Here is a 23228-nt window from a genome sequence, read left to right as displayed (position 1 = left end):
AAAATCTTGGCATCGATCACCAAGAGGAGCCAGCAACGTGTTACCTTAAATAGCCAAGCGTGGCTTCACTGTCGTTTAAAACCCCAAACATTGCGCTCTCTGCTCAAGCGGCCTGCTGTAGAGAGACTCCGTTCTTTCGTACGCTAATAACGCATACCTGCCAACCCATATAGATTTACCCGCATTCTTGTGCAGGTAAAATTAGTTTTCAGGTGCATACGGCGTGCAGCCGTTTCAATACGGGCAAAAAGAAAATGTTTGTCTATTTGTTTGTGTTCTCCCTTGTGATGGGGTCTTTGTAGAATGAACGTTGCTATTTATAAGGGCACGGGGTGACCAATAAAATCTGAATTGGTCTGTAATAAGGTAAGGCACTGATTAGGGGGTTCACAGGTATGATAAAGTCTACAAGCAACGTTACTGCGACGTCCATTGGACAGCTCACGATTGTAGTCGAAACAACATCAACTCAGTGAAGAAGTCGTCGGAACAGTGTTGTTTAATGACTGCACCTAGAAAATTAGTTCTATAGGAATTGCATGCAATCAGAATCCGAATATTTATTCATACTGGAGGAATCCAATGAGCTATACGACTCGTTTTCACAGATGTTCGGGAGGGGCAGGTCACAAAGTAACTACACCAAAGAATACAAAAATACGATAGGATGGTGTTAAGCAACTTAACACGTAGAATTATAATGGGGACATGAAGTCAGGCAATTCGGAAGAGGAGGCTGTCATGGATCTGGCACGTATGGCGGATGGGTTAAGCAACGATGTAGGGAATAGAACGTGGCAGGCAATGCGTTGTGGATGCAATCTATGAGAGAGGATGTTGCTATGGCTGGACCGCGTGTGTGGGATGGAGAAGGGAACGTTACGGAGACGGGCATTGGAGTAGCACCCCGAGGTCGGTGACCGAGGGGGACGACACGAAGGCAAGAAGGTAGCCGTGATGAGTGGTTCTTGAAGGATGTGTCATCTGTTTAACAAGGGGGAATCCTTGAGATGGCAAGAGATGGCAACAACGACCTCGGAGATCAGGTGTCTGCAACATTCATTGTACGAAAGATGACATCAGTGTAGACTTGTCCTATAACTTGCCACGCCAGTGCGAGGCAAGCCAGATTCTGGGAAGAAAGTCGCCTTTGTGCAGATACTACAGGCGATGTCACGCAGCAGGCAGGCCATCGTTGTTAGCAGACGCGTGACATCGCACCCTCGTGAGGTCGTGGCATCGTTGACATGGGTTGTGATGACATTCGATCAATGGCGAAAGGTCATTCCAACAACACCTGTAGTCCAGCCACTGGGAAGGTTGCGTTGATGGATCACGCCAAGATCAAATGTCACGTGCTTGACGCACCGACTTGTAATGCTACCAGGTAAAGCTGTAGATCATTGTTTTTCACTAATTGGCAGAGGGGGGGCGCTTTCGCCGATAAGACATCAGGGTGAGGGGCCGCCACACATTTGAAACCATTGGGGTTGATAGCATGATGGGGTGTGTTCACATGTGTATTGTCGTGGGTCACACGTCAGGTCGCCGCACTAAAGGCCACCAGGGACCGCCAGTGGCCCGCGGGCCTGTCTGTACAGGTTTAACTTATATTCTTGGTTCTTTCGGTAAAGTCACGTTGAAGGGAAACAATAAATAAAATATATAAAACAATACAATTCTCACGACGTTTCGACTGCTTGTGTTGCCACGAGGTCCCTCACAGGGGCCCCTCTTATAATCCCAGCGTGGCCTCGCTCCGCCCCAGCCACGCCCCCTCTCTGGAACCTACTAGCGGGTTCCCGAGGCTTCCCGATGGGCCCCCCTCTGCGACCTTTCTCCTAGATGTCCCCTTCTAGTGTCTATCATGGCCTGCTTACTTCAATACGGCCATACACCACAGTTCCTCTTTTTCGCCAGCAGCCAGCACTATGCCACTACACATACATTAGCTCGAGTGCACCCACACACTTTTAATATTTCGGAAGCTAAACAGCATTAAGCCTGGAATAGTGCTTGGGTGGTCGACCATTGTGCATAACAAGTGCTATATGCTGTGGGGCTACGGCGTGGGCAGCGGAGGGCAGTGCAGTACTGTACTCCTATGCTCTCAGCCTTCATCAACCCACACTGACCCGGGTCCAGCATGGTCAAATTACCCCCCCCCCCCCCCCCCACGATCAACAGCAATTGAACTGCGTTGCCACAGACCGGAATGAAATTACATATATTAACACGCATGAATTTGCATGTTATGGGATAACGTTTTTTTGAACGTGTAACCATGTAATTCAAATCCAGCCAATCCACACACAAACCTCTGTAACCGAATGACCAGGACCACGTGTTCGCACTCGATTCACGCGCCACGTGCATCTACAGGTCACGTGGGACCCCCCCCCCCAATCCTGGCTTCCTGGTTTGAGGAGCCTAAGCGGGTGGAGGGGGCGGGGGGGTGAGCGGGGCGGACCTCATCGCCACGCGATTGGCTGAGCCAACTTGCTCGTCACGTGGTGCGCTCGTGACCAATCTTTGGCGGGAACGTTGGTCTACGCGCACTGGGAAATGTAAAGCGCTGGCTCGATTCACCTTAACAGAATCGATATTTACGATTCCGATTGCAATTGAGAAATCAATGACCGCGTTGTCTTGCCCGTCCGTCACTGTCAAGTTTGCTCGATTAATTATGCCCAAGCATATAATTTGCGCGGAAATGTAAGCTCGAGAATCGAAACCTCCCCCGACCCTCACAATCGTTTTTTTTTATGAGACTCGACGAATCGAACGTTATAGCCACGTTAACGATACGCCGGATCGTAATCGATACGCGGCTCCTGCGACAGTAGAGCGCGAGGTGAGGTTACCCCCAGTTGTTGCCTGGCAACCGCCGTTACCGCCGAGTTGTATTCTCACCGATTTAATGTCGCCCGTGTTGTTTGCTGTTGCTGCTGTTGCTGCTGCTGCGGTTAAATGCCGCGGCAGCTGTCGTACACCGCGCACGTGCGCAGATAGGCCACTGTAGGCCACGCGGTGGGACACGTGCACTGTCACGCACGTTGAACTTCTTTCGCGCCGTACGTATAGCCAACCGCGCCGATCGGAGGCGTGCCATTGAAAATGTACAAAAACTTTTGCGTTTATTTTCGTACGTATGGGCCTGCCTTTTTTTTGTTCTTTCACGTGGAAGGCGTTTCCACGAGCTCAAGACAACATCGCAAGTGGGATTATTAAAGCAGCGAAGTTAATGGGACGACGCCGTATTATTATTATCTGGGTTTATAATGCGCTCCGGAAATTAAGACGCACCACAGTTGCAAGGCAAGGACAACGAAACTAAACGCAGACGCGCACACACACACAACAAAAAGCAGTTCTAATAGTGAATTTCCACTCGAGGTGATTTAAATGTGCCGTGTATACACGGCTCCCAGTGCCTTCCAAATAATCGTAAGGAAGAGCGTTCCAGACGGCCGCGGGGAGCAGTGTCTGAAGAAAGCGCGGCGTTTTTGCGTTGACCGTCGCCTCTCCATCTCTCTCTTGTGTTTATTTTTGTGTTCTTTTTATTTACGCTTCAACATTGACAAGCTGATTCTAGATTTGAAGCTTTCGTGACTGCAATGATTCATACTCTTTGGTTCTATTCGGTAAAGTCACGTAGGTAAAACAAATTAAAATAAATTGAAATAAAATGAAAGAAACAATTAAAACACGACGTTTCGGAGGCTAAAGCAAGCTTCCGTCTTCAGGTAGGACCAGTCACTTGGTGCAGCGATTTTGCTGTGACTGGTCCCACCTGAAGACGGAAGCATGCTTTGCCCTCCGAAACGTCGTGTTTTAATTGTTTCTTTCATTTTATTTCAATTTATTTTAATTTGTTTTACCTACGTGACTTTACCGAATAGAACCAAAGAGTATTGACAAGCTGCGTTAACCATCAAAACACAATTCAACTCGCACATTCTTATTAGGACGATGAAACTGTCAGCGAATTGGCATACAAAATTATCCACGTCAAAATAACAAGTACATTATTTTGATGTAAAGCTTTCGTGACTGCAGTAATTAATATTCTTAGCTCTTTCGGTAAAGTCACGTTGAAGGGAAACAATAAAATAATAAAAAATATATGAAACAATAAAAATTATCACGACGTTTCGACCATAACGCAAACAAAACAAAAAAACGCAAACGTTTGCGTTATGGTCGAAACGTCGTGAGAATTTTAATTGTTTTATATATATTTTATTGTTTCCCTTCAACGTGACTTTACCGAAAGAGCTAAGAATATGAATTACATTATTATTATTTGTATCGGTGGCAGTCGGTGGGACAACGCCGCTGTTTGTGTTGTCGCTGTTATTTGACGAGAGCACGTTGACGCACACAATGTAAAAATAACAAACGTGATCAAAACGTTCGCTCCCGCTCCGACCCGAGCTGAGCGCGCTGCAACGTGAGCCCTCCCTCCTTCCCTCCTTCCTTCCCTCCCTCCTTCCCTTTTTGTTTTGACTTCTTAAGCAAACTTTATTACCTCGGCCGCAAACAATGCGCCGGGGGCGATTTCCAGTGTTGGGTCGTGCGTGAATCACAGGACGTTCTGATGGCTGAGCCTGAAGGCAGACGCCGCTAGGATGAGCCGAGTTCGCGTGGGTTGATGATGATGATGGTGGTGGTTTCTGCTCCTCGGTACTACGTAGTGTTTTTATTATTATATAACTCGTTAAGTTATTTGGAGATGATGCCGCTGCTGCTGCTCCTGCTGCTTTGGTAGTGGTGCACAAGGCCCTGCCAATAAATGACGTCACATACCTAGTGGGGGTGGGGGGTGGGGGTCAGACAATTGTGACGATGTGTGACGAGGGGGGGGGTGGGGTTTGAGAAGTGTGACGTCACATCAAATGCGCAACTTTAAATAAATATAGACAACACGTTCTACTTAATTAAATATACTTTTTAATAAATGTTTTCTCCTACAACATCAGAGTGCAGCGCCACATTAAATACGCACTACAATGACAATAGTTTAAAGCGATTTGAAGCATGTTTTATTTTTTGAGAGGGGGGGGCAGAGCTTTGTGACGTCATATTTGAGGGGGGGGGTCTGACTTTTTGTGACGCCGTGTGACGAGGGGGGAGGGTCAAAAATCGTCCAAAATCGCGTGACGTAATTTATGGACGGCCCCAAAGCACAGTACGAGGGTAGCCGGATTCACAGCGCGGATCGCTCATCACTGCGCCCACCGCTTGCCGTCCTCATAAAGAACACACGGCTCCTTTTTTTAAAATTCATAATTCTGCCTCTGTGTTCTTCCAGCTACTACAGGCATCAGCAGGGCTCCCAGGCTTGCCATGATGTACCGCAGCAGCAGCAGCAGGGTGGCTCAGCTGCTCCTGCAGCCCGAGGGGATGGACCCCAGTACGGTCATCACGTGCGTGTGCAGCCGCGCCTTCGTGAGGTCAGTGGATCACCACCCACCCGGCTGAGGCCGCTCGTCTGACCTAAGGGGCCATCCATTTGGTAGGTACGCAAATATTTGTCAAAACTTGACCCCTCCCTGTACGCACGCGTACTTTTTACACCCCCTCCCCACCCACCACCTGCGTACATACGCTTGACGCACCCCCAAATCCTATAGAACGGCCGATATTGTATCCACGCAGAAACGATTAAGGATTCATAATATTAACGAGTTCAAGCAAACAGATAGTCCACCACCAGACTATCTAACTCCTTTGACGGCCAATGTAGACAAATTATTATCGAGGCTTAACCCCCCCCCCCCCATTTCCTATGCGTACGTACATTGTCAGTAGACCCCCCCCATACGCAAGCGTACTCATTTGGGTTAACCCCCCGTCCCCCCTCCATGCGTACGTACTCAATGGATGTCCCCTAACACGACAGTTCTCATTCCGAACTCGACAACTGTCCCTCCCGCCGACTGGAGCTGTATAACATGCACACACACGCCGCGAAATTCTCAAAGAGCAAAGTTTTTGTGTTCACCTCAGGTGAACCTATCTCGTACCCCACCTCACGTAACTTCACCCAGGGTGATCTGTGGGGGGGGGGGGGGTGGCTGTAAGGGACAGTGATTGGTAGTGGGGAGCTGTGGGGGGGCTGTCAGGGTCCGTGTGGGTGGTTGCTGCCGCTGACCCACGAGTGGTTTTCCATCTCCGTGGTGAGAGACAGTTTCTTCTGGGCTCCCCGCCCCCCCCCCCGCACGACTGCTTCCTACACTTTAACCTCTATCTTCATGCGGCTGTTGTGAGCGGGGAACATTGCTTATGAAACGTAATGATGTGATGGTATTGGGAATCAATCCCTGCAAATGTGCGTCCATTGATCCAACGTCGTTCACTATTTTGGTGCCGCAGTACGGGAATCGCGCGATGCAATTTGCTCCCATTTTTTTCTTAATTTTTTTTATGCGCGTCGACGTTGTTGTTGGTCAGGCTTGGGGAAAAAAACAAGTGTGAAATGGGTTTGACCTCCCCCGCCGGTGCGAGGCTAGCCAAATTCTAGGAATAGAGTAATTTCTGTCCGGTGTTCGATGCCGGTCTGTCAATGCCTTCTTTTAAACGCGTTAAACAGACGCTGCTAGAAAGCATCGATCCGCGCAAGTCCCACAGTCTGTCCAAATAACATTTCAGTTTCATTGGCAATACGTTGATGTGTTTTTTGCGCAGAATAGGGCCCCATGGTGTTCGTGGAAGGCTCTTGCCTATAACACCGGGGCAACAAGTCGCCTTTGTTAAACGGGCCACACCTTGCTGGTGAGACAAAACAAAAGTCAAAACTAGGATTGAGTTCCTGCTTAAACAGATGCGAATACTGTAGCTTGATGTACGTAAATATATATTTTTTGACGAGAAACTGACTATTGTATTACCCACAATTCTCCTTGATGGCATATGGTGAGTATCTGTCAGTCGTCCTTGTCTTAGTTTTTGTCTGTGTCCACATCAGTCACGTAATGACGCACCGATGAATCTATTTCCTTTGTGGTAAAATTACTTCTCTTCGCCTGTCCATTCACGTGGCCGTCCATCTGTCCGTCCACGAAGTGGGGAGCGGTGGCGCAGCGGTTAGCGCGCTGCGCTACGGACCCGGCGACCCGAATTCGATTCCCGCTCACGGACAAAAAACCTGTGACGATTATTTGAACCGGTACTGGGACCCCCTATGCACGTATGCTGAACCTCTTTTGCATTGTATGTAGCCAACCGTGCTCATCAGAGGTGCGGGGGAAGGACTACAAACAAAACTAAATGCAATGAGTACCTGGTGCTGTGTGTAAATAGCACCACTGGAGAGACAAAAGCGGCCGGGCGTGGTATTGGCCACCCACCCTCTCGTGTGCTGTGCGGGCCTTCATAGGTGTTCGCTAACAGCACTTGCCCTAATAGTCTGTAAATAGTCTCTGTGCCTCACAGGGACCACGAGTTGTGCCGCTGGGGTGTGAAGGGTAGACCCACGGACGACGGGAGTTCCGAGGAGCACGGCGAGAACGATGACAGCATCCCGCGTGAGTTTGATCTCTTCGTCTTTCGTCAGGATTTACCAGCAGTTCATTAAATCAATCGTAAAAAAAAAAATGTTTGCTCATTAAATACCTTTGTAAAACCATATAATGGATACAAAATGTGTTTGTATTGTTCAAAAATCATATACGGGAACCGTATGCCCTTTTATGTTTGCTTGTCAAGCAAATAAGTTGCGGTTGCAGCGAAATGACATGTCGAAATGAGCTTGCATGCGACGGATTCCATCTGATTGTAGTTACCAATCTGGACGCTACCGTAAAAACAATGCTTAAATCACAGCACACAACGCCAGAAGTTGCTGCCACGGAGAAATCAGTTTTGGAAAAGAGTAAAACTTGTATGGTGTATGTATGTTGAACTTCTTTTGCTCCGTACGTAGCCAACCGTGCTAATCGGAGGTGAGAAACCTGCTCAGCTTGGATGAATGAAAACAGGGTAATTGAGACTTTGAGACGTTTAAATATTTCTCATATTTATTAATGGCATTATACTAATTGTTATTGTGACAGGAGCTCATTTCTAGTTTGTAAACGATTCCATGCAATGCATTAAATGCACTTTTAATATAAGGCTAATTGTTGGTGGTTGAATTGTCACATTTACTTGTACATCACACAGCCTCCAGTGCCTTGGAGTCGGAGGAAGAATATCAACCAGATGAAGGGCTTGGCCAGTATGATGAGGATGATGATGGAGGAGGTAATATAAGAATTGGCGGAGGAGGGGATGGTGAAGCTGATGATGATGAAGAAGAAGTGAGTAGTGAAGAGGACGGCAGAAATGGAGGTTGTGGTGCTTGTGAAGACACTGATGACGATGATTATGTCGTTAGTGATGGTGGCGATGTCGGTAATGGTGGCGGCAATGGGACAGGAGGTACAGAAAAGAGGACTCTGGGGAGTGAATGGAGCGAGGAGGATGAAACTGAGTTGATGAGAGTCATGGGGCTTCCAGCACAGTTTGTCAGCTCGGACGGAAAGGGAAGAAAGGTTAGTGTGTGCGTACACATTGTTCTTTTGAATGAGCACGTTTTTATCGGTATTAAATGTTTAGCACCTATTCATTACGTTGATCGTATCACGCAATTTAATTAACACAGCAAGTAACGATTGATAATTAAAGTTTATTCTTAAAATGGCAGTACGTGAATAAGAGCATCACCGTGAGAATCGATGATTTACAATCTAGGCAAATTACATGCGAATTGTCATCCCCATGTGGTGGGGGGGGGGGGGAGATGCTCATCCAGCAGTGGAGTGACAGATGAGGACTGCTCGTTTGTATATTATATTAACAATTTTTACTAAAAAAAAAATGACTTTACCAGGTAAGGCCCACTGAGCTATGTACCTCAACGAAGTGGCTTATCACGTGGAAATTTAGAACAGCCAGATACTCTTAAGCGCATGTTGATTATATGTAGCTGGCGCAGGTTTAACGTGCACATGTTGTGTTGCGCGCTTGTCAGTCTGGCGGCCGTGGCGCTGACAGTCAACCTGGAGGCTCGCGCTGTCGCTGGGCCCGAGGGGGACGCGGAGCAAACGGTGGCCGCGGGGAATCTCGCTCCGTGGGGACGCGGCGGCACCGCCGCGCAGCCACAGGGAGGCCGGGGTTAACGACCAACACGGCGCTTGGCAATAGCTGCGCTTCTACCACCGCCGCCACAGCCGCCGTCCACACTGCCGCCAACACAACCAATGCCGTCGCCGGCATCGCTGATGCCACCGCCAATACTGCCACCATCTTAACCACCGCCAATGCTGCTGCTGGCACCACCAATGCCGCCGCCACAGGTGTGGGGGTGGAGGCGTACGAGGCGGAGTGGCAGAGTTACTGGAGCCTGTATGGCGAGTCGCTGCTGTGGCAGGCCTGGCTGGAACACCACCCGGGGTGGGGTGCGGGTGACGAGACGGCGCCGGCGCCGTGGAGCGGCGAGGATACCTGCCCCGAGTGGGATGCGCATGCCGCCGAGCAGCGCGACCTCTACCGCGAGCACTTCCTGTACTGGAGCGCGCAGGGCTGGGGCGTCGACACGCTGGGGGCCGGCGACACTGCATGCGTGGGGCCGGCGGTGGCGGCCGTGGGCGGTGGCGACGGAGTGGGAGCGGAGGTGGGCGACGGATTGATGGAGAAGCCTGCGGGGGCGACTGTGGACGGCCCTCGCTGCGAGAGCGACGGCGGCACCCCCGCGACGTCAGCATGCGGCGTTGACGGCGGCGCCGTTGACAACGGCGTTGGGAACGACGACGGCGTTGACGACGACGGCGTTGACGACGTGGGGCGGACCCGCGCGGACGGCGACGCGCCGGCGGACGTGTCGGCGGCGTGCCTTGGCGTGGCTCGCCTCTCCGTGCGGGACGGTGACGCTGGCACGACGTGCCACCGGGGAGGGGGCGGCACCGGCAAGGGCGGCCGCCGGAGAAATAAGGGTCAGAGGTCGGCAGCGGGAGCGTCGGGTACGAGAGATGAACACGCATTGGGAGTAGATGTTGTAGGTGATATGACTAGCCCCTCACTGCCGTTCTACCTGTCCTCCGTAGGGAGCCCTGCTGGTGGGTACCCAGGGTCCCGGGGCTCGCGGAGAGCGGACCGTGATGAGGGTGCGGCCGGAGAAGACGGTGATGAGGACGGGCCCCCGGATGAGGTGTCTTCTAAGATAAAGAGGAGGTGAGTGCGCACGGTCCAAGCGGTAAGATTTTCCCTTTTGGTGGCGCGAATGGGCGCGGTTCGTGTGTCACTCTGTGTCGTGTAAAGCATGTTGTATGTGTAGATCGCATCCATCGTACCGTGCGTGTCATAGTATGTCGTATGCATCGTACCCTGCGTGCAGTGGTATGTCGTATCCATCGTACCGTGCGTGCAGTGGTATGTCGTATCCATTGTACTGTGCGGGTTGTGGTATATCGTATCCATGGTATTATGTGCGTCGTATTGTTTGGGGCAGCCATGAGCTGGACGCGGAGGAGAATGCGAGCGTTCTCCAGGACGACCCCTACCTGGCCCTGGGCTTCCGCAGCGGCCCGGCCGGCACGGCGCGCAGGTGACGCACAGAGGCCGCCCGCGGCGGAGATGCCTGTTGTCTCGGGCCCCTCTGCTGTGACTCCTAGTGGTAGTGGTGATGATCACGGCGGCGGCGGTGGTGGCGCTGTTAATGATAATGATGTTGCTAATATTAATGCTGCAGTGAGCATAAAAATTGCGGTCGCATTAGTGAACACGATGGTGGTGGTAGCTATAGTAATGGTGGTCGTAGTATTAGCGATGGTGATGACGACGACGAAGGTCGTGGCAGCGATAATGACAGCGATCTTATTTATCATGCAAATGATGACGGTCCAAGTTGCGATGGCAGTAACGGTGGCGGTGTTGACGACGGTGGCAATAACGATGGTCATGACGGCGGTTGCGTTGACGATGAAAATAACGACGACGACGACGATGTGGCTTTGCGCACGCTTCCTTCGGCAAGGTACCGGGAGCTGCCGCGGGTCGGCGTGTGCCGAGCGACGTTCCACCACCCGCGTCTGCATCAGGAGAACGCGAGGCTCGACATGCACGGCTCCAAGAGCCGTGCCGCCTCCCACCTCTTCTTCACCGATGCCGGCGAGGCGACGCGTGCCAAGAGGAGCCGCGTCCTCCCTCAGGTGCCTGAGCGCCATGGAGTCAGATCGGACACATCGACACACCTGCCTTCATCAACACGCGATCCTACCTGCCGGCCTGCTTGACTACCGACCAACATGCATACCTACATAACCACCTGCCTAGCTATGTAACTGTCTAACTACCCACCTACCTATCCACCTGCATGCCGGCTTGCCTGACCACCCACCTAGCCACCTATCCAATCACCCAATTGCCACTCTCAATTGCTTATCTATACAATCAACTACCTACGCACCTCACCTGAATAAACACCCATTTAGCTACGCAACCAATCAATTACCCTCACATCTACCCACTTAGCTAGCCACTCACGTACTCGCCTACATAACCAAATAATTATTTCCCTACCTATCTACCTTCCTCGCTTTCTACCTACTTAACTACCTAGCCAACTCGTCACCCATCTACATAAATAAACATCAACTTGTCCAGATAACCAACTAATATCCCACCTACCTACCTCCCTGCCTACCAACCTACTTACCAGCCTACCCCACCCACTCAGCCGTGCTTACCTTCTGGCCACAGGTGAAATCATTCCTGGAGAACCACGAGAAGGCATCCGAGTCTCCCGGCGCGGCTCTTGAGGAGACCCAGTCCACTCCGCAGCTCGTGCCTGCAGAGAGACGCAGGGCAGAGAGAGACGAGGACAAGGAAGAGGAGGAAGGCGACGAGGAAGAGAAGAAGAATGGCGATGACGAGTGCGGCGTTGAGGATGTGGCGGTGGGAGCCGCCACCGGGAGAGCCGGTGACAGCCGCGGTGGCTCAGAGGTGGAAAACTCTGAGGGCGAGTCTCGTCACGGCTCGGGCGAAGGCCCCCTCGGTCCAGCGGGGATGTCGGCACCGCGGCAGGAACAGCACGGTGACAGTGATGACGTCGATGACGGAAGAAGAGGAGAAGGGGAGGACACGCGGCAACACGCGGCCAAACGTGCTGGGCTAACGAGAAGTAGGCAGCACTTCTTTAACCGTGAAACCGTTTATGACACGTAGGAAGTCACTGTACCCCCCTTCCCCCATTAGTTAGGATTTCATTTAAAAAATATCTTCTTTTCAAATCTCCTTTGTGCTTGGAATTACACTGGTAGGCAGTGGAGGTGGAGCAATGAGTTCAGCACACGTGCAGGAGCTGTGTGGAGGACTAGTACGTTTTTTTAACTTGATAAGAGCCCTGTACAAAGCACAAATCGTCACAATGGGAGGGGGGGAAAATCCCAAACTCGGTGCTCCTGGGATTTGGGAAAGGGAGAAAATTGGGCTCACTGCCCCACCTAGGTAGGGACTACAAGCGGGAGCATAGGAGGGGTCGGGTGGGGGGGACATGTAAGTTTGGTCAGCGCACTTGTGATGGCTTTCCATGTGATGGCAAATATAAAGGTTGGCATTGTTATGGATTGTTAAAGCCCATGAGAGATGGTGATAGCTTTGGAGGCCTTCATCCAGCAGTGGATAGATCAGCTTCTTAAAGCCTCTCCATACTCGGTCACCTTTTATATCCCCTAAATTTCAAATTTTTACGCAAATCGAAAGTTTTACACATTCGGATTCAATGTATTTTTCTGTAGTTGTCAATGACTGCGCTAAGACCATCAACTCGCCACGCTTGCCAGCCCTGTTTCATCACCGGCAGCCGATATACCTGGATTTGAACCCAAGTTCTCAGTAGTGTTAGCTCAGTATCTCTGACCTTTGACCCAGCCGGCCGCCTCTCCGGCTACTCTTTGATGAACGTCCTCACGAACAGGCTGAAGGGCATGCGTGCGCGTTTGACGCTCACGTTCCTGTATCTTGTGTAAATTCCACGGCGGCGACCTGACCTTGCAATCCGAGCCTTTGAACTCGTCACCCCCAGTGGGGAGCGTGCGGTAACCGCGGGCTCGCCCGGCGACGCGCGTCGCTTGATCGGACGCGCCTGTTCGTATAGTTTCGTACGTTGCCATGTTTCCCTGCAGAGAAGCGAGGGCCGCGGTTGGACTCGATGCCCCTGGATGTGGCATCGGACCCGGAGCTGAGAAAGTACTGGGCGCAGCGTTACCGACTCTTCTCGCGCTTCGACGAGGGCATCCGACTCGATCGCGGTGAGGAGATGGCCCACGCGGCCTGCCAATGCCAACTGTGGCTCAGTGGCTTCTTCACACTTAAGTACCTCCGATTGGCATGGTTGGCTACGTACGGCGCGAAAGAAGTTGAACATACACACTCAAGTACAGGTGTCCCTCGCTTCACGCGGGTTCGGTTTGTGCGACTCCGCGTTGTGTATGGGGCTAACCTATTTCTACCCAAAGTTCACTACATGCGGTTTCAATTCGCTCTACACGCGGCTGTGCGGTCAGATGCGGAACAGCTGTCTCCTCGCGCAGTTTTGCTTTTTATGGAACGCATTCACTGCTGCTACCGCGTAGAGCGAGGGGGAAACCTGCACTTGCACTGTACAACCGAGCCCTGCCACCCCGGCACAGCTCGGGATGAGGCAGCTTGTCTTCCCACTGCAGAAACCGAGCCATGCCCCCAACGTCTCACGCAATGATCAAATTATAAACCATTTTTATTTTACCAGATAAGGCCCACTGAGCTATACAGCTCTTTTTCAGAAGCGACCTGGCCACAAATAATAGCTCAGTGACATGGATTATAACGTGGAAATTTATAGCATCCAAATACCCTAAGCACACGTTGATTCTAAATGTGGAGGGAAAAACCGGATGATCCTGAGAAAAATCCATGCAACTACGGGGAGAGTATGCAAACTCCAAATATACAGGCATCAGGGACTGGATCTAACCCATGACCTCTATACCAAGCGAGGTAGTTAACATCTCAGCTGATGTTGGATAACAGAGCTTTTGCTGTATTCGCAACAACAAAAAATAGAGCAGAAATAAAGGAAAGCGATGGATTTGGTCACTTGCGTCTCTGCACCTCCAGCTCCCTCCACCCGGGGAAAACCGCGCTCAGTGCCGCCCGCTCCCTTCTTTTGCGCAAGTGATGGAATCGTTTCCAAATGTGGCTCGTGGTTGGTAGACTAAGGGCAAGGCGCTCGCTGTCACTCGAACGCACAAAATGGATTGTGCGGTCATGTGTACACAACTTGCGGTGAGGTAATTGAGTTTCTTGGACAAGCCTGCATGTGCTCCCTCAGCTTCGTGACGTTTAATATAATAAATATATATAGGATAATGTATTTCATGAGCTCTCCGATGTAGTTTGTATGTATGTATGTTGAACTTCTTTGCACCTTACGTAGTCAACCGTGCTAATTGGAGGTGCGGGCTTTGGCGTGCGTTGTTCGGCACGGTGTCCAGACGTTTCGCTCCACGTACTGGGGGCTTCCTCAGGAACTAAAGTCAGAACGGTCTTGCCAAGCCGTCGCCCTCTCTCAGGGTCCTGCGATTTAGCTGCGACTGGGAGGCTTCATCGATCATAACCGCTGTGATCAAAGTTCAAAGCGAGATGATCGCCTCAGCCCAGTCACCAACAAAAAAAAACAACCCTTTGATAAATTTAGTTTGTCACTTAATTTTATTTATTTTCGCTCAAGAAAACGTCAAATTTCAGTTGTATGTCAGCCCCTGACACGATGTGATGCACTGCTTGCTTTGACTTCGGTCCTTGAAGATGCTGCTCAAGCAGCTGCCGGCACGTGGAAGCGAAACGTCGGACATTTGTGTCGAACAACACCGCGGCATCCTGCGCAGTACAATCAATTTCGTTGCACCGTTTCAACGCTATTGTTTTAGCGAGACAGCGGGACGTGCAAGGAAGGAAGGAAGGAAATAATTGCAAATGTGGATTTGTGACAGCGCGAATGACGACAATTAAACGTGTGTTGGGTCAAGTCGTTTAAAAGCTCCACTGGCCCCGGCAGTCGTTTATTGTTGCAGCGTTTGTTTAACAACGTCGCGGGGGGGGGTCATTAAAATGCTGCGGGTCATTGCTAGAATGTGACAAATTACGTGAAACCAAAACTTGGCAAGATAAAATATGAAGTAAATAGACTGTGCTTAGTTCATGGCCACTCTGCGAGACTGTTCACCTTTTGGCTGTTTACTTTTGCTTTCCTGCTTACTATCACCATCATCATCACTATCATCAATAGCCTTGACTAAAGCTCATGGTCACCATCAACATTATTAGCGTTGATCAAGCCACTACTGGATGAAGGCCTTCCCAAGCCACTGCCATTTCCCGGGATATTGCGAAGCCATGAACCCATTGAGCACTTTCACGTGAGCTGGTATCAGCAGTTCATCTCCACTAGGGACGTCCTCTTGGGGCGCATTCCCTCCTTAACCCAGTGTGAGCACACTGTCCTTTGCGGCCAATGGGCTGCTTATGATGCTATTATACTGTTGCAGTATTTCCTGGTTATTCACGAGGGATACGTTCCGGAGATGCTCTTGAATAGCAAATTTCACGGATAATGATCTGGGCGTACGTCTGCAGGTGCTCCTAAAGCTTCAAGAAGTTATTTCTCTCTCGATCTCTCGAATCTCTTCTGTTCATCACTTTATCTCTCATCACTTTCCCGCATCGCATTCTCTCTCATCGCTGTCTTTCTCTCTGTCTCTCTCGGTGCAGTTGTGTAGACTTCCAGATGCGCTTCGTGGCTAGGCAAAATCGCGGATAGCAAATCTGTGAGTAATGAGGGGAATACTGTACTCGTAATCCATCACATACACTGTAAAGCTAATGAACCAAATTCTTAGTTCTTTCGGTAAAGTCACGTTGACTTTACCGAAAGAACTAAGAATATGAATTACTGCAGTCACGAAAGCTTTAAATCAAAATCTAATGAACCAAGTTAAATTCTCAACCCCGAACTCAATGGGGAGTGATATCTGAATTCCTCTTGGTTCCCTCCACCCTCCCACCGCCCCACATATTGACCAGTGTGGTCAAGTATAGTCAAATAACACCTCCCCCCGAGACTGACACGGTGCAAGGAGGCCTCCATCCAGCAGTGGATAAATGAAGGTCTGTAATCTGTCATTAATCTCGGATTATTAACGATCAGCTTGCTGGGTTTGTGGTTTGGCCTTGCCTGTTCTCTCTCCCCCAGTATCTCCTCCCTCGCTGCATGTTAAGGGACTGGCCCGTAAAACAAATTGATTGTTTTTGTTTTTTTGCGCACGATTTGTTATTCAAGTGCACTCTCGTGATGAAATGAAAAGCCTTGAATCCTTTGTTTGTAGACCACTGCACTCGAATAGAGGTAATAGATTAACTGTGGTTGCCGATGGTTAAACAGAACAGAAATGATTGGAAGCACTAACTTTGCGGAATGATTTTAATGTGCACTGCCAAAACCGTGAGCATTTTACCAGCAATATTTAAATTGCGGTGATTAGACATGCACAACTGTGCTAATACGTTACTGCTGTAGAAGATGCCAACACTTCACCTGCTTTTCTTCCGATGAAATGTTGCGTCTGCAGATGAATATCTTGATTTTGGGTTTCATAAGGAGATTTTTTTTGTTATTCCCAAGATGATGAATCTTCTTTTTATTTGTTTTGCACGTAACTTCATATGGTGCGTACTTACTCAAGAACACTTACCCAGCAGTCTGTTCAAGTCCTAATGGGGGATCGTTGTCATCGTTCACAAAAACACGGCAAGTTGGTGTATTGGGCAGCACAGGTAGTGTGTCTACCAGTCATCTCAGTCAATTAAGCTATAACACCGGGCTTGTCCAGTGACCTGTCAGCAAGCCTTCCACACTTTACGTATCCTCAAAGCTCAACAACAGCTGCTATTCGCCACGAAATGGCGGTGACATCACCACGGCGCTTGTACCAGGCTACATGCACTTTGCGGCCATGTGACGTGTTGAATGCTTGCTGACCAGAGATCTCGACACAGACCCGTTTGTTTTGGCTTGACTGAGACGACTGGCAGATGCATCATCAGTGCTCTCTATTGTGCTAACCTCCTGCATTTTATCTGCCCGACGCTCCGCTTCGCTCGTTTTTGTGAGCGTTGTTCCTCCGCCCTCCGTTGTCGTTGGAAGGCGACTGCCTCCCAAAGTTAACCCACCCTGGCACAAGTGCCACAGCGATGCCATTAATACTCAGTGGTGAATGGCAGGCTATAGTCGTTATTGCTGTTATCATGTGTGCTTAAATACTTTATAAACATGTGCTCCCCCCACCTCCAATGCTGGCCGGTGCCGGGCCAGAGGGCTGGTTCTCGGTGACGCCGGAGCGGATCGCCGAGCACATCGCCCAGCGCTGCCAGTGCGACCTCATCGTCGACGCGTTCTGCGGAGTCGGGGGCAACGCCATCCAGTTCGCGTTCACCTGCGAGCGAGGTGAGTGGCCTACAGGGCAAAGGTTAAAGCTGCCGGGTTTGCTGTCTATCTAGCGCTGGTCGTGGCTTAGTTATTTTTTCTTACTGCTTTCTGACGACACTTGAAAGCGTTAATGCAGCAGCTCAGTCCATCTGCCTGGGTCACGATAACCCGCTTAAAAGATTATTCAATATAAAAGACGTTTTATTGTGAAGTTGTGCTGCTGTATGGGAATTCCCTTGGAAAACTGGGGGTATTTGATCAGAGGGTTTTTTCCTGGAAACCTGCCAATGAAAAAAACATAGTAAAATAGATAAGCCTTTTCGGCTCGGCCGATAGCATCACACGCCTTCGTGCACTGTGAATTGATTTTAAGGCTAAGTTGACCAAGGGGATGACCAGAAAATGTTCAAACACCACTTGCAACTGACCAGGAATTTAACTCTGGCTGCTGGGTTTGTCGCACAATGCACTTACCACTGCACTAGAACCACTGCACTATTATTCTCTGCTCACTCACTCACACGCGCGTGCACACACCACGCACGGATACATTCATTCTTCATTCGATTACGTGAAAAGCCACAATTACATTACATGATTCCCCATAGATCACAGCTATAAATCACGATCAATTGTCTGCCTTTGACCAGTGACGTGAAGCTACTGTGACTACTTATCGTACCATGCTGATTATATGATGGGTGGCACTGGGTTCAAATCCCTGTTCGAGGTCGATTCGAGCCCCATCATAATCCTATTTGGTTGTTAAAATTCGTACTGCTTTGGGGAAAATCGACGGTGGTTGACTTGCAGTCTCTGCTATGGGCTTGTAGTCTTTGCGTTAACTTCCCACAGAATTGGTAACAATTTTTTAAATCAACCTTCGAGATGACAGGACGTGTCAACCCCTGACTAGGATTTTATTGCATTTGAGATCTCCCTATTGTGAGTCGAACGTTCTGACCATGGCGGTATCCAGTCAGATCATCTCGTGATACAACACGGGAGTAGAACACAGTTCCCTTATGAATCAGTGATTGAAACAGGAAGTAAGTTTACCTTTTTCCTCTTGGTTCTTTCGGTAAAGTCACGTAGAATGGAAATCAAGTAATAAAAATAAAACACAATAAAATGAAATTCTCACGACGTTTTCGGCCACAATACAAGTAGCCTTCCTCAGGTGAAGAGACAGGACTGTCCAGAAGACAGCGCTTGAGCGAACACTGCCAAGCATGGATCGCGTCTTTTAAGCTGTGTGGGCGGAATGAATTAGCATGAAAGCTTTAAATCGAAATTTAAGTTTACCTTCTGCACCCAGCCACCCGTCCAGTCCTAGTCCTAACCCTAACCAACGAGACACTAGCTAAAACCCTCACGAGCCAACCAGACCCTGAACCATCCCTCTACTCTATCAACACTACCAGATCCTACCCCTCATAAACCAACCCCCCCCTACCAGCTCATAAACCTCCTCCCTGCTCCTAACCACACCACTGGCGTCCCTCTCAACACTGTCATCACTCGTTTACAAACGCCGTCAAGTCCCTCTCTTGGCGCTGATGCACTCGCGCTCTCGCACGCGCACTCGCACACTCACTCACACACACACGCGCGCTCACTCACGCTCCCGCACACTCACACACACACGCGCGCTCACTCACGCTCCCGCACACTCGCACACACACTCACACACACACGCGCTCACTCACGCTCCCGCACACTCGCACACTCACTCGCACACACACGCGCACGCTCACTCACGCTCCCGCACACTCACACACACACGCGCGCTCACTCACGCTCCCGCACACTCGCACACACACTCACACACACACGCGCTCACTCACGCTCCCGCACACTCGCACACTCACTCGCACACACACGCGCGCGCTACACTCACGCTCCCGCACACTCGCACACACACTCGCGCACTCACTCACGCTCTCACACACGCTCCCATACGCTCAACGCTCGCGCTCGTTCGCACGTCCGCAGTGATCGCGGTGGACATCGACCCAGAGAAGGTCGCGTTGGCGCGGCACAACGCGCGCGTGTACGGCGTGGACGACCGCATCGAGTTCATCGTCGGCGACTTCCTGGCGCTGGCGCCGCACCTGCGCGCCGACGTGGTGTTCCTGAGCCCGCCGTGGGGGGGCCCCACCTACCTCGACGCCCACGCCTACGACCTCGACTCCATGATGACGCCCGGCGGATATCCTTTTACGCGAACGAGAACCGCCAGCGCCGCAGCTCCGATTTGCGGCGCCATTCGTCGATCTCGCTGCCGGACGAAGCCCCCCCCTCCTTGCCCCCGCGTGTGTGCGGGTCGTTGCGGGGGGAGTTGTTTGACCGTATGGGAGGTGGCAAACGGCTTTGGAAGGCCTTTATCCAGCAGTGGATGGATCAAGGCTAATAACGATGAGGATGATGGTAGTAGATACAAGTAAAGAGCGCAGTGACCTGCAAACAATAGGGAACAGTAACAATGGCATAGTGGCCATGCAGAGTGGCCGGTTGTCTCTTCATGGCGCGAGTGCGGTTGTGTCTGGTCTCTAACCTTGACCCATGTTGCACGTTTGATATTTTCCGGCTGGCTCAGCAGATCACGCCGAACATCGCCTTCTTCCTCCCTCGCAACGCCGACGTGGATCAGGTGAGGGTGCTCGGAGTTGGCGGCTGCTATGGTTGGGCAACGTGTGTGTACGTGTGTGTGTGGGGAGTGGTAGTGTAGCGGTTATCGCGCTGCGCTACAAACCCAGCGATCCGAGTATTTGGCTGCGATAAATTCCCACATGATAAGCCACTTAGTTGAGGTATCCATCCGTGACCAGGTCGCTTCTGAAAAAGAGCTAAGTTGCTCAGTGGGCCTTACCTGGTAAAATAAAAAAAAAATAGCATTTTTTTATCGACTGATATCGCGCACAGCAGAGTGTGTGTGTGCCACCTCCGATTTGCACAGTTGGCTACGTATGGTGCGAAGGAAGTTCAACATACATACAAAACGCGCAGCAGGTTGCCCGCGCGCACGCGTTTCAATGGGTGTAGCTTGCCAGCGCGTCGTCATGCCTGACGGAGATTCTGTCCATGCCGCAGCTCACATCCCTGGCCGGGTCCGGCGGGAAGGTGGAGATCGAACAGAATTTCCTCAACAGCAAGCTGAAGACCATCACGGCGTACTTCGGAGAGCTCATCGAGGACTGACAACACCTCGCTTGCACGACTCCTGGAAACCGCGAGCCGTTGCTCTCCCGAGGAATGGCTCATTTCTGGCCCCGGATCAGCGCCAGGGGCCGAACTCTTTGTGTTTCAACACTACGTAAGCAAACTGGGCTGCGTGGCCTCAACTCTCTTCCGCTGTGTTCTCCCCTTGCCCCCTTGCCGCCCTACTCTATTCTCCATGGCCTTGGTGGGTTGGCCCGGAAGTTATTTTTTAATGAAAGTTTGTTTTGAACGAGGAGTGGGGAAACTGTGGACTTGGGGCTGTATCCGGCCTGTGCGTTCATGTCATCGAACCGCAGTCTCGTGAGGCCTACCGCTTCGAATTTTTAAAATATCTTTTCGAGCATCTTCATTTGCAGAACTGCAACGAACTTGATGGTGTTGACAAAATGCTGACCACACCACGTGTAAAACTAAAAGCACACTTGCTCACCTCACAATGAAACTTGCCTTTATTTGCTCATTTCATCTTGGCGATATGCTTCATGGGTTGACTCAAACCGCGCGTTTGCCGAGTTTCTGCGGTAAGCACTACCAAATCAACAGTATATACATTTTCTTGATTCTTCCCGTAACATACTGTTGTAAATGTGCCAACTCATGATGTGGGCCCTATGTAGTACTGATCATGCCACCAATACAGATGTGGCCCGAATGAATCATTATTCTACTACAGAGTTATTGAAAGTGTTTGTTCATCATTTCACTTATAACTTGAGTACCGAGAGTAGTCCAAGGATGAGCAGTGGACAGAAAATATGCAAATGTAGAATTCCCCGTTCCAAGATGCAAATTTGTATTTTTAGGGGGCGTGACCCCATGACCTGCAGAATGTTTATTGGCAAGGACTATAAGCATCGTGACCACCGCCTCACTGCCATCTGCGAGTCGCAAATCATTCGATAATGGGTAAATACTCCACAAGTGAGCGACAGTGCGTGTTTGGGCAAGGCTAGGAGAGTGAATGGGGATTGCATGCCACTCATCCACTGTGGCCAACAGATGTCGACTGTGCACAGAGCCGTGCGGACAGGGCCGTGGTTCCGAAGGTGCCATTGAAACTCGTTACAAAAATGAACGTATTAACAGTAACAGGCGTCTTTTTAAATGGTCTAGTTTATTTGTGCGTCCTTTACAAACTGTAATTCTGCGAATGTTTTTTTCTCTCGAAAATTTGCATTACCATGAGATTGCTGTTCTGCAGTGAGTGGTGTTGAGCACATTTTATGAAGATGCACTCATCTCGGCGATGCACTGGAATTTTTGTATGAAGCGACGGGGTAACATTTACATTTATTTGTTATTAAAAGTTTTAATCATCATTGCTGTGTGTTTGATTTTGTGCCTTCAGATGCCACGCAGCCCCCAGGCTTAGTTTTTTTTTACATTATCTGGCAGTGGTATTGCTTATGCTTGTGCTGGCGGTAAAACTGCACACGGTCCCACTGACCAGAGAAACCAGCACAGAGGGGGAAATTTGACAGAGGCTCCCATTGTCTGCACCAGGGTTCATACCACTGCTCTGGATTATTGACCCCACGACCCCTGGCTATCAGAAGTCGTGCGGTGTAATTACCAAGCGATACACTCTCATTGGGGCAGAGCAGTGGCACAGTGGTTAGCGCACCACACTAAGAGCCCAGGGACCTGAATCCGATTGCCAGCCATGGCCAACGTCGCAGTATGGTTGCCACCTGCCCGAGTGTGATGCTGCGCAGACCCGAACTTGGCATCAGTGTTTGGGTGGCAGGAATTCATTTGTACCGAAATCTGATGGGGGGGGGGGGGGTATTGTGTTGAACTTTATAGCAGTACGCTATACGGCACTGCACAGTTTTGATTGGTCTCGAGTGGAAATTATGGCGAGCCTGGCAGCGAAGAGTGATAGAGCTGGTTCTGGACCCCATCACCCTTTAACCGACAGACCATCCTGGTGAAGTAGGGTCAAACAACCCCCATGACTAACGGCGTAGGGGACCCCTTAGTGAAGGCGCAGGAGCTATGGAGGTGAGAGCATAGAAGTACTTTTAAGGCAGCGGTCCCTAACCTTTTTTGCACCAGGGACCGGTTTCGTGGAAGACAATTTTTTCACGGACCGGGGGGGGGATTCATCATTGGGTCTTTCCCCCTTTTCGAAGAAGCTCTCCAGCGACGTTTGTTTTTTACTCATTTTGGCTACTAGGGGTTAGCTTGTCGGCTTACCAACACTGTGGCTGAGACAAGTGCGCAGTGCGGGAAAGGGGGCCGCGGACGGAAGTGGTAAATAAAATAATGGGGGCGGGCCACGTGCGGACCCACCGCTCACCTCCTGCTGCTGTGCGGCCCGGTTCTTAACAGGCCACGGACCGGTACCGGTCCGCGCCCCGGGGATTGGAGACCCCCGCTTTAAGGTACAACACAGCAATGAGTTTTGCTGCACTGCCCTCTGCTGCCAACCACGTAATATTTTGTAAGCAATCTGGCTCGGCGCTGCGCTTATAGCGCTGGACTTGCGAGTTCAAAT

The 23228-nt window shown here is 50.6% G+C and overlaps 1 protein-coding gene across 4 annotated transcripts; it reads left to right on the top strand.

Moving 5' to 3' along the window:
• The first annotated feature begins 2618 nt into the window (after positions 1-2618).
• TGS1 (trimethylguanosine synthase 1) lies at positions 2619-22047 on the top strand. 4 transcript variants are annotated; one of them, XM_032980934.2, is made up of 14 exons: positions 2619-2854; positions 5315-5456; positions 7438-7529; positions 8167-8537; positions 9017-10004; positions 10089-10215; positions 10493-10588; positions 11018-11192; positions 11743-12163; positions 13167-13292; positions 17393-17524; positions 19502-19718; positions 20081-20159; positions 20600-22047. In XM_032980934.2, the coding sequence occupies exons 2-14, from the start codon at positions 5350-5352 to the stop codon at positions 20705-20707; spliced, it is 3039 nt and encodes a 1012-aa protein (XP_032836825.2). In that variant the 5' UTR covers positions 2619-2854; positions 5315-5349; the 3' UTR covers positions 20708-22047. The 4 variants fall into 4 exon arrangements, with proteins under 4 accessions (XP_032836825.2, XP_075929751.1, XP_032836833.2 ...); XM_076073636.1 differs by lacking the exon at positions 2619-2854 and adding an exon at positions 2861-3074; XM_032980942.2 differs by lacking the exon at positions 2619-2854 and adding an exon at positions 2861-3318.
• Positions 22048-23228: the final 1181 nt, after the last annotated feature.

The sequence above is a fragment of the Petromyzon marinus genome, chromosome 3 (assembly GCF_048934315.1).
Source record: "Petromyzon marinus isolate PM22_M1 ecotype Great Lakes invasive population chromosome 3, UKy_Petmar_22M1.pri1.0, whole genome shotgun sequence".
NCBI classification, from domain to species: domain Eukaryota; kingdom Metazoa; phylum Chordata; class Hyperoartia; order Petromyzontiformes; family Petromyzontidae; genus Petromyzon; species Petromyzon marinus.
This window is presented reverse-complemented; position numbering and strand designations above follow the sequence as displayed.

Bases quoted from the DNA above. Each gene is read 5' to 3' on its own strand.
- TGS1 (XM_032980934.2), top strand. From the start codon at position 5,350: ATGATGTACCGCAGCAGCAGCAGCAGGGTGGCTCAGCTGCTCCTGCAG. The intron at 5,457-7,437 runs GTCAGTGGATCA...TGTGCCTCACAG, and splicing joins TGCAGCCGCGCCTTCGTGAG to GGACCACGAGTTGTGCCGCT. The intron at 13,293-17,392 runs GTGAGGAGATGG...GTGCCGGGCCAG, and splicing joins GGGCATCCGACTCGATCGCG to AGGGCTGGTTCTCGGTGACG.